The 17,609-nt window shown below is 45.4% G+C and overlaps 1 protein-coding gene across 1 annotated transcript; it reads right to left on the reverse strand.

The window, feature by feature from the left end:
- Positions 1 to 276: 276 nt before the first annotated feature.
- On the reverse strand, positions 277 to 16,149 carry LOC139326233 (vomeronasal type-2 receptor 26-like; the record flags this gene model as incomplete). Its single annotated transcript, XM_070956390.1, has 4 exons — positions 15,859 to 16,149; positions 3,357 to 3,569; positions 1,435 to 1,561; positions 277 to 1,130 (listed from the first exon to the last, which is right to left on the reverse strand). Coding segments are annotated over exons 1-4 (1,485 nt in total), but the record flags the coding sequence as incomplete, so codon positions are not given.
- Positions 16,150 to 17,609: the final 1,460 nt, after the last annotated feature.

Consider the following 17,609-nt stretch of genomic DNA (forward strand, 5'->3'; position numbering starts at 1 on the left):
TATAAGATGTCAGGTTCATTGGCTGTTCCTGAACATCAAATTCCTCTGAATGACCTTCCCAGAGTTCTCTTTATTGAGCTGAAAGGGAAAGGGATTAAAGAAACATAGACATATATTCTTCTTGGATTCCTGCATACTATCTAAGTAGAAAGAATTAATAATTTCTTTCAAATAAAAGAAAATCTAATAATTCTACCAATATCACAATGGTGTTATATCTCATGTTTTTACATTTGTTCTGCCTGTGAGCTGGTCCTTTGTGTTGAGGTCTGGCCTCAGAAGGATAATGTAGCACTTGGGGATGAAGATGCAGACCAGCAGACCAGCACTGGAGGCCAGGATGGAGAAGACCTGCACAGCCACCATGGATTTCCCTTTGGTGCTCAGGTAGGTGGGCACAAAAGTCACCCAGACACTGCAGAAGACCAGCATGCTGAAGGTGATCAGCTTGGCTTCGTTGAAGGCCCCAGGCAGATTCCTGGCCAGGAAAGCCACCGTGAAGCAGATGGCAGCCAGGAAGCCCATGTAGCTGAGGGTGACGTAGAACATGACAACAGCCCCTTCGTTGCATTGCAGGATGATCTCTCCAGGCTGGGAGTGGAGGTCAGAGTCAGGGAAGGGGGCAGAAACTCCCAGCCAGATGCAGCAGATGATAATTTGAACTCCAGAACAAGAGAAGATGATGGAGTTGGCCAAGCTCTTCCCCAACCATCTCTTGACTTGATTTCCTGGTTTTGTGGCCAGGAAGGCCAGCACCACCGTGATGGTTTTGGCCAAGAGAGAAGAAACAGCAACTGAGAAGATGATGCTGAAGACCGTTTGTCGGAGAAGGCAGGTGGCTTTCCTTGGTTGACCAATGAAGAGAAAAGGAGACAAGAAGCAAAGCAGGAGGGAGATCAGGAGGATGTAGGAGAGATCCCGGTTGTTGGCTTTGACAAGGGGAGTTTCTCCGTATTTAATGAAGATGATTAAAACAAGGCCTGTGGTTAGGAAGAAGAATAGGGCAAAAGAGACCAGGATGATACCCAGAAGTTCCTCATAAGACAGGAAGGTTATGACTTTGGGGATACATTGGACTCTGTCCACATTTGGATACTTATCATCTGCACACTTGGTGCATTTTTCTGTATCTGAGAAAGTCAAAAATCAGTATCTTTAATATTCTGGAATTTTTTTGCATTTCAAGAAATACAATTTTTGAAGAACGCCTGATTCCTGGAACATTTTCCAAGATATGTTGTTTATAAAAATGATAATATAATTTTCTAATACTTATATACCCAAGGTATATGAAATTGGAGGATTTCTAGTGCATTTTGAATAAACAAAAAAAAAAAAGTTGAGTTTCAATGCATGTTTTAATTTACACTTTCATCAAAATGCTCTAGATAAATCCATTTCCACCAGGCCTTCCTTTCCTCTGGTGTGACCCACCTTCCTGAGTGGAGAAGGTCCCCTCTGGACAAGGAACGCAGTCGTAGCAGCAAACTGGCTCTCCTTCTCGAGCCCTCTTGACAAATCCAGGATGACAACTTTCCACACATTTGGACTGAGGCAGAGACTGAGCAGAAGAAAAGAAATGCCAATGGAAATATGTTAGAATTCACCATCCATTGAAAATGGGGGGAGAAATGAACATTAGACAAGTAGAATCTGGGCTTCATGGAGGTAAATATGAAGTCTTTGATACTTTGATACGAGTCACATCTCATACAGGTGTACGAGATGTGACCCTGGCAGGTTCTTTCTTTAGTTCCTCCCTTTTGCTTCTGGCATTTAACATTGCAATAAAGAACTTTTCTCCTTAATAAACTCCGGAGGGATGGAATTGAGAAAAGATTGAAGGATTAAGGGGGAAAAAATCGGTTTCTCCTCATTGTTATATTAAAATGCATGCCTGCACTCTTCATCTATCCATGGTTATGATTATCTACTCATATTAAATTTGTGAATACATTTGTTGTCAAAGATTTAATAAATTGTTATTTTATGAGATTTATTTAAGTAGAATAAGATGTTATTAAAAAGGGAACTTCTGACCCATAGGATCTGCACTACAGAAAGCCTTGCAAAGCTGCTCCCCTTTGACACTAGTTCAAAACAGTCTCCCCGTTAAGAGACAAAGCAAAAATTCCTCATAAATTATAGCTGATGATGTTACCCAGTTGGGTAATGAAACGCCTGGAAGAAAATAAGCAAGCTCAGAGAGCACCAAGGAGCCCTCATGTCAGTCCTGAGCTACCAATATTCTCCTTTCTTAAGACTGAAGGTTTCTGCATAGTTTCTAGAACTGTAGTGAGATTGAGGGGAGATCATGAGAAGGTGTCCCTGAAAAAGATTAAGTCGCAAATCTTTGGCTGCAACAGAGGGGACATGAGTGTGAGTCCTGGATCAGAAGAAGATATTTCTGAAGCCCATCCAGTTATCCAAGAAAAAGTCCTTTGTGTTGAAGAACTCCAATTAGGAGACTCCAACTGGCATGGAAAGACTGACCCACATTTAATAGTAGTTGAATTTGGAGACTCCTTTTCAAACAAAGGGACTGAAGGTGGCTAACACTCAAGATAAACAAGGCCATTCATTTTCAGATGAAGAGCCCTCTTAATTAGCAAAGGCCAAATCTAAGTAGCATTTCCTGTCACAATCTGCCTCATTGCTTCTGATATCAGGAAGACCTTTTCCTTGAATCAAAGTTGTATTTCAGTATTTCAGGTTTCTGGGTCAAGGGATTGTCTCACTGGTCACTGTCATTTTATGTGAACTGGAAGCCTTGGACCTCCTTCCTAGGGTCAGAAGATCAATTGCTCCCCCCAAAGACAGATATGGCTAACTTTGACCAGGTCTGGACTACTTAAAAACATCACAGACCATGGACCTGCCCTTTCAGGGAACCATTTCCCAATGGCCTTTCCCTAAGCAGGACAAGAGGAAGCTTCTCTCCCAATGGAACCCCCAGGAGCTCCATCCAGCCATGATCCAATTTCATCTCATTCAGTCCAAACCTCAATTCAGGGTCTCTTCAACAGAATCCCCTTCTGCTTTGCTCTTTCAGGACAAGGAACAAGCGAACCTGAGGCTCTTAACAACACAACCTCCAGCACTTGAGGGTTTCTCATCCCAGGTTGGACACGGCTGAACCAGCTACAAAGAGTCTTCAGTATTACAGCAGCTGAAGAACAGCTTGGTCTAAAGTACTGAAGGCTCCCAAGTGGTCTATAGAAAGGAAACTATAAGGTTTCTACTCCCCATGTTCAATTCCCAGTGAAGGTCATGGACCCTGGAAACTAGGCTTAGTCCACATGAAATGTGTCATAAATCTTTGGGAAAAACAGGAATCACACCAAAATTTCTCCCACCTTGTTGAGGAACTTTAGCTCTGAAACAGCATCTTGGTAGATAGTAAGTCTCTGTCTTTCCAAAGTCCCCATTCGAAATTCAATGGGATTCTCCTTGGGGAGAATCAACCCGCTCACAATAGCCAGATCTGCTGCTACATCTCCATTTTGATCCAAGTAGAGTTTTATAATGGAAATATTGCAATACTCATTCTTCTGCAGGAAAGGATGGAACTAGAAGGGGAACATCCAGGAAGTTTAACATCTGAAAGCTTTTTTTAAAAAAATCCCATTTAACGTTTACACATTTGAATCTTTTTTCTACAGCTGCCTAACATCAAAATATACATTTAGAAAAATAGGTGTTACTCCCTTCATAAATAAAACAAATGTTCAGCAAATTGCTCAACCCTATATTGGCAAAATATATATTAAGAAAATATAATTGATGCAATTGGTAAATTATAGGGGATATTCTAGAGAAGATGATAAATGAAATGAATCATAGGAAAAAAATTATTTATAAACGCCTGGAAAACATCAGGTTGATTATGAAAAATGGTTAATTTAGTGACCATTTCAAAGTCATTTCAGATCTCCATGTTGCTCCAGAGGGAGGTGGGGGAAATGGGGCAATGAGCTCAGTCAGAAGGGAGGAGATTCTGGCTGAAGGAGAGGAAAAAGACCCTGAAAAGAGGAGCCATTTCAGAGCTGAGCCCTCAAAGCAGAGAAGTTCAGCCTCCCCTTCACTGAGGAGGCGAAGACTGAGCAGCCGTCAGTCAGAGAAGCTTTGACTGGGACTCCTGCAGAGAGGAGGGGTTGGGCTAGATGGTCTCAAAGTGTCCTTCAAAGTTATAAAGGTAAAATTCAACTATGCTAATCACAAACCCATAAAGACATGAGTGTATTTAAAAATGCATACATCCTTTTAAAATTCAGGGGCCTGGTGGCTGAGCAGACTAAAAGCGTTGTGATTAACACCAGCTGTCTGCAATTACTGTAAGTTCGAATCTCACCAGGCTCAAGGTTGACTCAGCCTTCCATCCTTTCTAAGGTAGGTGAAATGAGGACCCAGTTGTGGGGGCAATAAGCTGACTTTGTATAAATATACAAAAGTATGGAGGCTATTGCTTAACGCATTGTAAGCCGCCCTGAGTCTCCAGAGAAGGGCAGCATATAAATCAAATAAAAAATCAAATACAAAATTAACTGCGTTTAAAACCAAAATTTATCTGTCGTGGGGCCTGGTGCTTAGAAGATGATGTCTCCAGCAATCAGATTGGCCCAACCGTTGATCTTCTGAAGCCCAATGTGGTTGAGAAAGTTCCCTTCCTTCTCCTTTGGGCTCCTTCTCTGAAGGATCTAAGATTGATGGATCCATATTGTTAGAAATAGGAAAGCAGCAATAAAGCAAGGAAGGCAATCTGGTACCCTAAAGGAGCAAAAGTTTATCAATGCATCTGCAATTAGCACAGCCCCCCAACCCCCCCAAGGCTGTGTGTTCTCCCCACTTCTCTCCGTATACCAATGACTGCATCTCTAAGGATCCATCTGTTAAACTACTGAAGTTCGCAGGAGACACAACAGTGATCGGCCTCATTCGAGACAATGATGAATCCGCATACAGACGGGAGGTTGAACAACTAGCCTCATGGTGCGACAGGAACAATCTGGAACTGAAGACACTCAAAACATAGAAATGGTGGTGGACTTTAGGAGAAACCCTCCCATACTTCCACCTCTCACAATACTAGACAACACAGAATCAACAGTAGAGACCTTCAAAATTCTAGGTTCTACCATATCACAACACTTAATGATAGTCATAGGGTTATAATTATAGTCATTAAGTGTTCGACCTTATGATTCTTGATGAATGTATCTTTTCCTTTTATGTACACTGAGAGCCTATGCACCAGAGACAAATTCCTTGTGTGTCCAATCACACTTGGCCAATAAAAAATTCTATTCTATTCAAATCCACCAGATGGACCCGGATCAAAGCATGCAAGAGGTTTTATGCCCTTCCTCCCGTCACTCAACACTGTCCTACTTTCCCATTGGCTGAAGGACTAGCAAGCTCTCGACCTATCCGGAGCTCCTTTTCAACTCCTGGCCTTATTTTCCCCAGCAACCCCCTGTCTCCATGGCCTGGTGTGATTCTGCATCAGTAACTTTCCATTGTTCTTTTGCATAGATGCCACTTCCGGCATGTCCCAAGATGGCGGCGGTCGGCTGAGCTCCGCTGAGGAGATGGAGAGGTCGCTGGTGTCAGGGGTCTTCGGGAGCCGCTTTAACTATCTCCGGCTCCAGTCCCAATGAGGGGAATGCCCGCCCTGCCTGCTGAGGGCTTTTTCGCCCTCCGGAATATCAGGGCAGGGCGGGACGCGCTGTTTGAAGCCGCCGTGGGAGATGGGGCGGCGGCCTGCTAAAAACAGCTGTTTCCGGCTTGTCAGCGCCGGGAGGAGTGGAAGCCAGAGCGTTCGGCAGCGGTCTGCGTTGCTATGCAGCGGTGGCGGCTTGGAGGTGCCCTTCATCCCCTCGCCCCTCAGGGATCTCTGGGACACTCTCCGGACGTTTTTCGGGGGTCCTGGAGGCGCCATGGGGAGCCCAGGGTGCCGGTTGCGAGCCGGCGATGGCGGTGGTGGCGGCGGCGGCAGCGGAAGGCAATGGCAGCCACATTGGGAAGAGTTTGATTCTGTGACGCCCGAAGACGTGGACAGGATACTGGGCAGACTGAGCGCAGCCACATGTTTACTGGACCCGTGTCCCTCCTGGTTGGTGCTGGCCTCTCGGGAGGTTACACGAGGCTGGCTCCAGGGGATTATAAATGCTTCCTTGAGTGAGGGTGTCTTCCCTGCCGCCTTGAAAGAGGCGGTGGTGAGGCCTCTCCTCAAGAAGCCTTCCCTGGACCCGGCAGTGTTGGCAAATTATCGTCCTGTCTCCAACCTTCGCTTCATTGCGAAGGTTGTTGAGAGTGTGGTAGTGCGACAGCTCCCCCAGTACCTGGATGAATCGTCGTATCTGGATCCGTTCCAGTCGGGCTTCAGGCCTGGGCACAGCACGGAAACGGCATTGGCCGCGTTGGTTGATGATCTCTGGAGGGCTCGGGACAGGGGTTGTTCCTCTGTCCTGGTCCTATTAGACCTCTCAGCAGCTTTTGATACCATCGACCATGGTATCATGCTGCACCGGCTAGAGGAGTTAGGGGTGGGGGGCACCGTCCAACGGTTGTTCTCCTCCTTTCTCTCTGACCGGTCGCAGTCTGTGTTGACAGGGGGGCAGAGGTCGACCCCGAGGCCCCTTGTATGTGGGGTGCCACAAGGGTCGGTCCTCTCGCCCCTTCTGTTCAACATTTATGTGAAGCCGCTGGGTGAGATCATCCGTGGTTTCGGGGTGAAGTACCATCAGTACGCTGATGATACTCAGCTGTACATCTCCACCCCGGACCACCCCAATGATGCCCTTGAAGTGATGTCCCGGTGCCTGGAGGCCGTGCGGATCTGGATGGGGAGAAACAGACTCAGGCTCAACCCATCCAAGACCGAGTGGCTGTGGTTTCCGACATCCCGATATAGTCAGTTGGTGCCATCACTGACTATTGGGGGTGAGTCATTGGCCCCCACGGAGAGGGTTCGCAACTTGGGTGTCCTCCTGGACTCACGGCTGTCTTTAGAAGAGCACATGACGGCCGTGGCCAGGGGGACTTTTTATCAGGTCCGCCTGATTCGCCAGTTGCGTCCCTTTCTGGATCGGGACTCGTTATATACCGTCACTCATGCTCTCGTTACTTCCCGCTTGGACTACTGCAATGCTCTCTACATGGGGCTCCCCTTGAGGAGCACCCGGAGGCTCCAGCTGGTCCAGAATGCGGCCGCGCGGGTGGTTATGGGAGCGACGTGGCGCTCCCATGTGACCCCCCTCCTGCGCGAGCTGCACTGGCTCCCGGTGGTCTTCCGGGTGCGCTTCAAGGTTTTGGTTACCACCTTTAGAGCGCTCCATGGCATGGACCGTGGTATCTACGAGACCGCCTTCTGCTACCAATAGCCTCTCACCGACCAGTACGCTCCCATAGAGAGGGGCTCCTCAGGGTGCTGTCGGCCAAACAGTGTCGACTGGCGGCCCCCAGGGGGAGAGCCTTCTCTGTGGGGGCACCTACCATCTGGAACGAGCTCCCCCCAGAGATACGGAAGATCCCGGACCTGCGCACGTTTCGCCGTGCTCTCAAAACTTTTCTATTTCAGCAAGCTGGCCTGGCCTAACTCCCCTCTTTTAAACTATTTTTTAAATTTTTTAATTTGTGATTTTATAAATTGGGTGTTTTAATCTGTGTTTCGGCCAAAATATTTAATAATTTTAAGGGATTTTTAATATTTGTATTATCTGTATTTTATCTTGGCTGTTCACCGCCCTGAGTCCTTCGGGAGTAGGGCGGTATAGAAATTTGATTAAATAAATAAATAAATAAATCGGTTATATTTTGAAATGTGCCAGTTAAGCTATTGCTCAGAAAGCCATCCCCCCTTTTCTTTCTAGACTTTTCTGAACCACTTTGTTCACTGTAAGAACAAGACTGTTTTCACTAGTTTTTCAAAAAGTTCCTTGACTTTCTAGTTCCTTATTTTCTTTATTTATTACGCAGAAGCAAAAGCTGTAATGAAACATTATTTTAGAAGCAATTCTTCATATCTGACAATATCAGGACCCCCATACCTGCCACGGCTGCAGCCTTGGAGCCCCCAACCTCCCTTCGCCCTCCTTCCTTCCCCTCCTCCATCTGGAGGAATAGGCAGCGTTCAAGGCCTGGGCAAGAGTCTGCATGAGACTGTAGACAAGGTAATGATTTCGGATCAATCTTCTGTCCCATTTCCACTGGGTCTCCAGAGGGGCTTTCTGGGTGCATCTTCTGCGGCCTTTGACAGAAAAGATGTTCTTTGAAAGAGAACAGAAAAAATAAAGATCTTGAAACTTTTCTTCCACAAAGAAATTGTATTCAAAGGCATCATCCATTGGACTTTCTTTTTCAAGATAATCAAAGTTCCAAATACTATGGATGTATTTGTAAAGTCTGTCCTTTTCCAATTTTAATGTTCCCAAAGCTGTATAGATCCAGACTTTCCCTTCAATGGGTCCTGGGAGACGCCTAAGTATTAAATGGAAAGGAAGAATTCTCTCTGTAATGGGAACATGTTCTATGAAGTGAACAAAGACGTTGACTTGTCTCCACTTAGAGAGGGAATCCCTGAGGGATGCTGTATATCCAGTTGTTGAGAACAGTTGTGATATAACCACACAAATTCCACTCCTGACAAGCACAGGAGTAAAAGTCCTCATGAAATTCTCTCCCTTCTCTGTGTCTGAAGCAAAGAGGCCAATCAGGGTCCATCTGAAATGGAGGAGCAGCTGGACAATTGCTGGGTAGTGGAATCCTTCTTTGGGGAGCATCTGGTGGAAAAAGGGGAATTTCCTTTTATCACTCAGAGCCTCTGAAACAAGGTTATGACTGATCTGAAAAAGCAATGAAGAAATTTGTGTTATACTGGGGGTCAGATAAAGTCCAAAACTTTATTTTTTTAATAAATTCAACTTGGTATTGATGAACAAATTAAATAGATTATTGTTGATTAGCAATTATGCCATATCAAGAAACAGAATATTAAGCACAGTGTTAACAACACTGTATATAAAAACGGAGCCCAAGAAACAAATTAAATAAAAAAGAATAAGAATAAAAAACATATTTCTGTATCACAACTTATTGCCATCAGACCCACATGTCTATGGAGATTCTCAGTCGTCCAGGTTCTTCAGCTCTGGATGAGAAGCAAAAGGTCTTCAAAGAAAAACCAGAAAGTCCAGTTGCCTCTTGAAAAAAGCACCTTTGGGACAATCAGATCCAGATGTGCAGGTGTCAAGTGAGCATTTCGTTCCAATAAAGGGCCGTATTATATCTTTAATTCTGATTGAACAGCGAATGTGTTGCTTTAACACAAGTTTCACAATAGCTTGTTTGTCTAATGTGCAGCCCAAGACTCTCATCTCTCTCTTTCTTATGCAGTTGACATTCAATATTCCAGATTCTTGGTGAAGCAATATTTGTTTATTTATTTATATACCACCTTGATCATTTCTGGGCTTCTTCTCTAGTTACACAAGAGATAGGGAGACCACAGCTCCTAATATAATTTGTCAGTTGCATAATCCAAGAGGGCTTTATTTGAAATTCTGCATCTTCTAACCCAGAGAATTTGGGGAGTCTGTCAGGTTCCAGAGGTTTAATTGTACACTAAGAAATTCAGCCCTGTGGAAAAGGAAGGAGACCCTCTGTGAGTTCTGTGGTTTCATGTATCAGGACACAGTAAAAAGCATCTGGTCTTCAGCAGTTCTTAAAAGGAGGTAAATGCAACCTCAGATGAACAGCAACACAGGAGATATGACACCCTGTCCTCCTTTATTTTACAGAAAGAGAGCCGAAATGGAGGAGCCAGGTGTGAAAGGCTAAGGACACCCTGACTGCTTCCATAGGTGTGAAGAGGCTGAGAGGAAGCCTGGTGCTGCTGATCAAGGGACCTGGATTAATCGATCATCACAAGTGTGACGGCCTCTATAAAAGCCAAAGTTTCAGGAGTTTGCTGGTCTCCAGCATTGAGGTCTGTGTTAACACAATGCCAAAGGGCAAAGAACCCAGCAATGATCTGAGAGAAGCCATTGTTGCTGCCTATCAATCTGGGAAAGGTTACAAGGCCATTTCCAAACAATTTAAAGTCCATCATTCTATAGCAAAGAAGATTGTTCAGAAGGGGAAAACATTCAAGGCAGCTGCCAATCTTCCCAGGAGGGACCATCCCAGCAAGTTCACCCAAGGTCAGACCGTACAATGCTCAGAGACATTGCAGAAAATCCAAGAGTTCCACCTGAGACTCTACAGGCCTCAGTGAGCCTGGTAAATGTTCCAGTTCCTGACAGCAGAATCAGAAAAAGACTGAAGAAGTTTGGTTTGTTTGGAAGGGTTGCCAGGAGGAAACTTCTCTCTAAAAAAAACATGGCAGCATGGCTGAGGTTTCCCAAGTTGCACCTGAAGAGACCACAAGACTTCTGGAACATTCTCCTTTGGACAGACGAGACCAGAGTGGAGAAGTTTGGCCATAATGCACAGAGCCACGTTTGGTGGAAACCACACACAGCATATCAACATCATGACACACCAACCGCCAAGCACGGAGATGGAGGGGTGAGGATTTGGGCTTCTTTTGCAGCCACAGGACCTGGGCACCCTGCGATCATTGACTCGGCCATGGACTCCTCTGTCTACCAAAACATTCCAGAGTCCAATGTGAGACCATCTGTCTGACAGGTGAAGCTTGGTGGACTTTGGGTCATGCAAAAGGCTGATGACCCCAAGCAGACCAGCAAGTGGCTGAAAAAGGAAAGGATCCAGGCGTTGCAATGGCCCAGTCAATGCCAGACCCCAACCCAATTGAAATGTGGTGGTGGGGCCTCCAGAGAGCTGTGCAGAAAACCCCCCCCACAAACCCCAATGAACTGTTGTAAAGAAGAGGGGGCCAAAATTCCTCCCTCAACATTGTGAGAGACTGATAAAGTCATACAGAAAATGATTACTTCAAGTTGTTGTTGCTAAAGGTGATTCTACAAGCTATTGTATCATAAGGTGCATTTAGTTTTTCAAACATGGCTTCTCCGTTTTGGCTTTCTTTTTGTGAAAGAAATGATCACATGGTGTAATATGTCCTATTTTGTTGTTCATCTGAGGTTGTATTTACCTCCTTTTAAGAAATGCTAAAGAGCAGGTGGTTTTTATCAGATGTCCTGACACATAAAATCGTAAGAACTCAAAGAGGGTGAACTTTCCCTTTCACATGACTGTATTTCCTCTGATTTTAGAGAAAGGAGAAATTGTGGAAATTCCCAACTCAGCTCTGAATCAGCACCTGAAGTCCTTTTATCCACCCCCAAAATACTCCTCAGGTGCTGTGATTGGCCTTGTTCCAGTAGAGGTAGATATTAAGCCCCAAACTTCAGTTCAATTGAAGGGCTTGGGGGTAACTTTGGCATTATATACTCGTCTAATAATTGGGGAGAAAGCTGGATAGCTATGATTTCCTTTTCCAGGTTCATCATTTAAACTTTAAATTCAATCCTGCCATTGCTTTAGGTGAGCTCCTTTGATGATGGCAGATCCAAGATTCCGTCTCAGAGAAAAGTGACACTGAGTAAAGAAAGGTGTTACTTGCTACATTGGCCACATTTGTTTTCCAAAGACCAAAACTTTTGACTTTGATTGATCAATAATCAGAATTATTCTCTCAGTAGGAGCCACCTTTTCTCCAGAGTCTACGCCAGGGGTCGGCAACCTTAAACACTCAAGGAGCCACTTGGACCTGTTTCCTACAGAAAAAAACCACACCGGGAGCCACAAAGCCTGGGTGGGCATGGCCAACTCGATGTCACTCACTCCCACCCAGTCCCCCAGTCCCATCCAGCCACACAACCATTCTCTCTCTCTCTCTCTCTGTATCTCTCTTTCTCTCTCTGTGTCTCCCCCTCCTTTCAGGTGACCGTCCTCCCCCTCCCCCTCTCCTCTCATGACTCCCTGGCCGGGAGCAAAGGACAGCAAAGGGGGGTGTGGGGTGGGCGGCCGCTCGCCTAAGGAGGGTCTTAACAGGACACGGCTTCTCTCCTGCACTAATGCTCCAGTCATCGCCTGGCCATGTCATCGCCCACCCCTGGCAGCTCTTTGGCCGTGCGCGGAGGGAGCGTCTTTCCTGAGGGAGGAACTTGAACTCTGTTGAGGCCATTGAAAAGTTCAGGTGGATGTGTCATAGTTGCATATTAGGAAGTCATGGAATTGCCAAAGCAATGTGTTACTCTCTCTCTTGTCCAACATAGATAGGAATTACCTTGGGGATTTGTGTTGCCATTTCAAAGTGAGGCGTTTCCATTCCTCTCCCATCACTGGTTGGCCCTGCCCCTCTTATTTCGTTTTTTGGACTCCATTCCGAAGCGGCAGGAAGCGAAGGCTGCCTTAGGTGCAAATGTGGCGCGAAGGCAGGTCCAGGGCAGCTTCGCTCCTGCACTCTCTGGCGTCCCTCCTCCTCCTCCTCCTCCTCTCATAGCGAGCCACTGCCCGCCCGCGCCCACCTTTCCTGAGCTTTGGCACTTGCTTGAGAGGAGGGTCTCCCTGTGCCTGCACACACTCCCAGCTCAACCACAGCCAGCCAGGGGGCCACAAGAGGAAGAGGAGGGGAGGAGAGTACAGGAGCGAAGCTGCTCTGTACCTGCCTTCCAGCCACATTTGCTATTAGGCAGCCTTCGCTTCCAGCTGCTTCGGGATGGAGTCCAAGGAAGAAATGAGGGATGGGGCCAACCAGTGATGGAACAGGGAGCCATGGCAGAGGGCCTAAAGAGCCGCTTGTGGCTCTGGAGCCGTGGGTTGCCGACCCCTGGTCTACGCAATCTAACCCACAGGATAATTGTCCTGTACTATCAGTTTAAACCAACATGTATTTAGCAAGTAGGAGCCTCAGTGGCTTAAAGACACTGGATCTATTCCGGCAATTCGAGTTCTACCACTGCATGGCGGGGTGAGTTCCCATCATTGCCTCAGCTTCTGCCCACCTACCATGTTTTCCCCAAAATAAAACCCTGTCTTATATTTTTTTGAACTCTGAAATAAGGACTTAATGTGGGGAGGGTATTATTTTGGGGTTGCAAGAGGCAGCGAGCGTGGCCACCTCATGGCTGCTCCTGTGTTGTGCTGCTGTGGCAACGCTCATCAGCTGTTCGCTGGAGCAACCAAAGGTGGGAATCTCCCCGGTGTTCTTGGCACTCGCCCACCTCCCATCCATCCATCCATCCCTCGCCTGCAAACTCCCGCCCCGCTCCTGCCTCTCTGTTGGGTGACTCCTGGCAACCCCAGACGCCCAAAGTCTGCACCCACCCGGCTCCCTTTTCCACAGCACCCGGCTCTTTATCGAGGGGGGTGGCATGTGGGGCGGGGGAGAAGCAAGACACGTGGGGTGAGACGGGGCTTGCTCCTCTTTCTGTCTCTTCTCCCCCCCTCACCAGGAACTGGGGAGACACAAGATGCGTATCTTACCTGCCTTGCAGCTCTGTCGCGCGTCTCGCTCTTGTCTGCAGGCAAACATTTTGTAGGGTAAAAAAAAACTCTTGCGAGTTCAATCAAACTTCTCGAACTCATGAGAAGTTTGGTTTTACCCTACAACGTGTTTGCCTGCAGACAAGAGTGAGACACACGACAGAGCTGCAAGGCAGGTAAGATGCGCTTATCGTATAATTAGATACTTCAAAACTAATGTGTTGACAATATTAGATTATTAATTGATTTATTACTATACAACTTTATGAAACTCTTTACTCTACTTAAACCTTTTTGTTCTTCTGCAAAGAATTCACTTTTGTTCCACCCAATCTCAAATTTACTTAAGAGGAACAAGCAATATATTTCAGCCACAATATCTATTAGTCTAACTGGCTTGTAATTGCTAAATTCCTTTTTATTCCATTTTTAAATATACCTATAGATGCTACTATTGCCAGCTTGAATACAACTGCATATGGCAGGTGTTATACAGTCAGGTCCAGAAATATTGGGACATCGACACAATTCTAACATCTTTGGCTCTATACACCACCACAATGGAGTTGGAATGAAACAAACACAATGTGCGTTAACTGCAGATTGTCAGCTTTAATTTGAGGGTATGTACATCCAACTCAGGTGAACGGTGTAGGACTTACAGCAGTTTGTATATGTGCCTCCCACTTGTTAAGGGACCAAAAGTAATGGGACAATTGGCTTCTCAGCTCTTCCATGGCCAGGTGTGTGATATTCCCTCATTACCCCAATTACAATGTGCAGATAAAAGGCCCAGAGTTCATTTCAAGTGTGCTATTTGCATTTGGAATCTGTTGCTGTCAACTCTCAAGATGAGATCCAAAGAGCTGTCACTATCAGTGAAGCAAGCCATCATTAGGCTGAAGAAACAAAACAAACCCATCAGAGAGATAGCAAGAACATTAGGCATGGCCAAAACAACTGTTTGAAACATTCTCAAAAAGAAGGAATGCACCGGTGAGCTCAGCAACACCAAAAGACCTGGGAGACCACGGAAAACAAGTGTGGTGGATGACCGAAGAATTCTTTTCCTGGTGAAGAAAACACCCTTCACAACAGTTGGCCAGATCAAGAATACTCTCCAGGAGGTAGGTGTATGTGTGTCAAAGTCAACAATCAAGAGAAGACTTCACCAGAGTGAATACAGAGGGTTCACCACAAGATGTAAACCATTGGTGAGCTTCAAAAACAGGAAGGCCAGATTAGAGTTTGCCAAACAACATCTAACAAAGCCTTCACAGTTCTGGAACAAGATCCTATGGACAGATGAGACCAAGATCAACTTGTACCAGAATGATGGGAAGAGAAGAGTATGGAGAAGGAAAGGAATTGCTCATGATCCTAAGCATACCACCTCATCAGTGAAGCATGGTGGTGGTAGTGTCATGGCGTGGGCATGTATGGCTGCCAATGGAACTGGTTCTCTTGTATTTATTGATGATGTGACTGCTAACAAAAGCAGCAGGATGAATTCTGGGCAATATTATCTGCTCACATTCAGCCAAATGCTGCAGAACTCATTGGACGGCACTTCACAGTGCAGATGGACAATGACCCAAAGCATACTGCAAAAGCAACCGAAGAGTTTTTGAAGGGACAGAAGTGGAATGTTATGCAATGGCCAAGTCAATCACCTGACCTGAATCCCATTGAGCATGCATTTCACTTGCTGAAGACAAAACTGAAGGGAAAATGCCCCAAGAACAAGCAGGAACTGAAGACAGTTGCAGTAGAGGCCTGGCAGAGCATCACCAGGGATGAAACCCAGCGTCTGGTGATGTCTATGTGTTCCAGACTTCAGGCTGTGATTGACTGCAAAGGATTTGCAACCAAGTATTAAGAAGGGAAAGTTTGATTTATGATTATTATTCTGTCCCATTACTTTTGGTCCCTTAACAAGTGGGAGGCATATATACAAACTGCTGTAAGTCCTACACCGTTCACATGAGTTGGATGTACATACCCTCAAATTAAAGCTGACAGTCTGCAGTTAATGCACATTGTGTTTGTTTCATTCCAACTCTATTGTGGTGGTGTATAGAGCCAAAGATGTTAGAATTGTGTCGATGTCCCAATATTTCTGGACCTGACTGTATATCTATGTGAAAATCAATATGCCAATAGTTTATCCACAAATAGGATATTTTTTGAATAGCTGGATAGCTGGGAGAAAATCCTCTTCAATGACCTTATTGCTTTTCAGGCCTTGTATGAGAAATTTGAACAAGAACGTAAGAGAAAAAAACATAACTGACATGTTTGCTAATATGGAGAAAAACAACTCTTAAATTCCATGGATAAGACATGATTGCATCTATTGCTCACCCACAACTCACTTTACCAGAGAGAGAAAAAACACACACAAACCTGTGGGACTTTGTAACGTGCTGCTAATGTTGACGCCTGGATGGAGATCTCCCTGTCAGCTGCATCAAGAAGAGCCAGAAGGTTGTCCTTCCTTCCACAGCCGTAGTTGGGGACATTGGCTTCTCCAGTGGAGAGCATGTCCAGCAAGGCATCTGAAGTGCATAAAGTGTTCAAACGGTTGTCATGGATGTTGTAGCCCAGTGTGAGGTTGTGCAGGAGCTGGGAGTTCTTGTTGACCACTTGAATGTTGAAAATTAATGGTAGGGTGAATATAAAATGGTAAGAAAGCATACTGTAGAAAAATGTCCAAGTTATTATCAACAGTAACAACAAACTTTTTAAAAGAATTTATTCCTTTTCGCCTCCACAAGCCTACTGAGTCTTAAGCCAATATTGATCCAAAACCAATAATCGGTTATAGAAATCTGGGAATGGGCTGGGCAGAGGCAACTACAACTGTTTCAGTCCCTCCTTTACACAAAATGCATTCAAGTGATGAATTCAGGAGTGAACAGGGAGAGGAAAATAATCTGGATTGCCTTCAGGTTTTTTAACCCCATCTTTGGATTTGAGTCTATTCTACAAAATAAAAAAGGAGGCAAGTTATAGAAATCAAAATCATTCAGGAAATTAGACAAATCCTATAATATAAAAGTAAGTGAAATAAGACAAAAAAGAATGAGAGTATTAGGACTGCAAATGGAGGGGATGCAACTCCATCACCCTGAATGACTTACGCATGAGAAGGTATAGAAGGAGCACTGTGGAAAGGCAACATTATAGGTGATACATGTGTTTCAATTGAGACTATACCAATGAGATGGTCTCCTGGCCTGTAAAAGTTCCATGGTTGTTTTCCATCCTGGTGGTCCAAACTCAGAGGGCATTTCATTCTCAGCTTCCCAGAGACTGAATGGGACACAAACAGCATCAGAAGCAGAAGCAGGAGGTCCATAATTCATGGAGCTTTATTAATCCTCTTCCTGTTTCTAACACCCACAGCAGGAACAGTTGGGAGAATTCAAAGCACTCTCAGAAGATGGAAATACCAGCGACTTTCCTGATATAAACAGAGAAACACTCAGCTTCACCTGGAAAGGAGAGAAAGGTACAATCAAGAGCACAGATCCTGCCTGTCCCAAAACTTGTTCCCACAGAGCTTGACAAATTTATCCTTTTCTGATACAAGATCCTTTGCATATGGCTTCAATCTGCTCTCTCTATCACAGGTATGGAGATCTCCAAGGCCCAGATAATCATTATTAATTACAGGGAGAAGCAACTTCTCCTCTTGGGATCCTGAGCTTCTTCTGGGCTCCATGTGCAGAGGAGAGGATGGAGAAAAGCTTGTTTGTGAAAAGCCACAACTACACTCCTGAGGTCAATTCCTGTAGTGGTTGTGGTCCTTCCTGTCAGGACGTGTCAGGAAAGTGATGCTGGAGAAAGATAGTCCAATAACAAGGGAATTGACCTCTGCTGTCCTTCAACCGGGTCTCTTGTCTCCAGGGACTTGCAGGGGAAAGTCACCCAGAAGTATGGAGTTTGGTGCCACTCCAGGTTGGTGACCCTTAACTCTTGTGCTGCCTTTCTTCTAATGCCAAGGAAGGATTCAGTCCCCTTGGATTCTGCCTAAGGTGAAGAGTGGGGCCTCTTTGGGCTTTTCTTTTATATCAGAACTTCATAAATTGGAGCTGATTTTAAAAAGTGGGACCCCTCTGACGTTCCCATCTCTGAGGCTGTAGGATGAAACC

The sequence above is a fragment of the Pituophis catenifer genome, unplaced genomic scaffold, assembly GCF_029215685.1.
Source record: "Pituophis catenifer annectens isolate HBS135680 unplaced genomic scaffold, rPitCat1.0.hap2 SCAF_19, whole genome shotgun sequence".
Classification (NCBI taxonomy): domain Eukaryota; kingdom Metazoa; phylum Chordata; class Lepidosauria; order Squamata; family Colubridae; genus Pituophis; species Pituophis catenifer.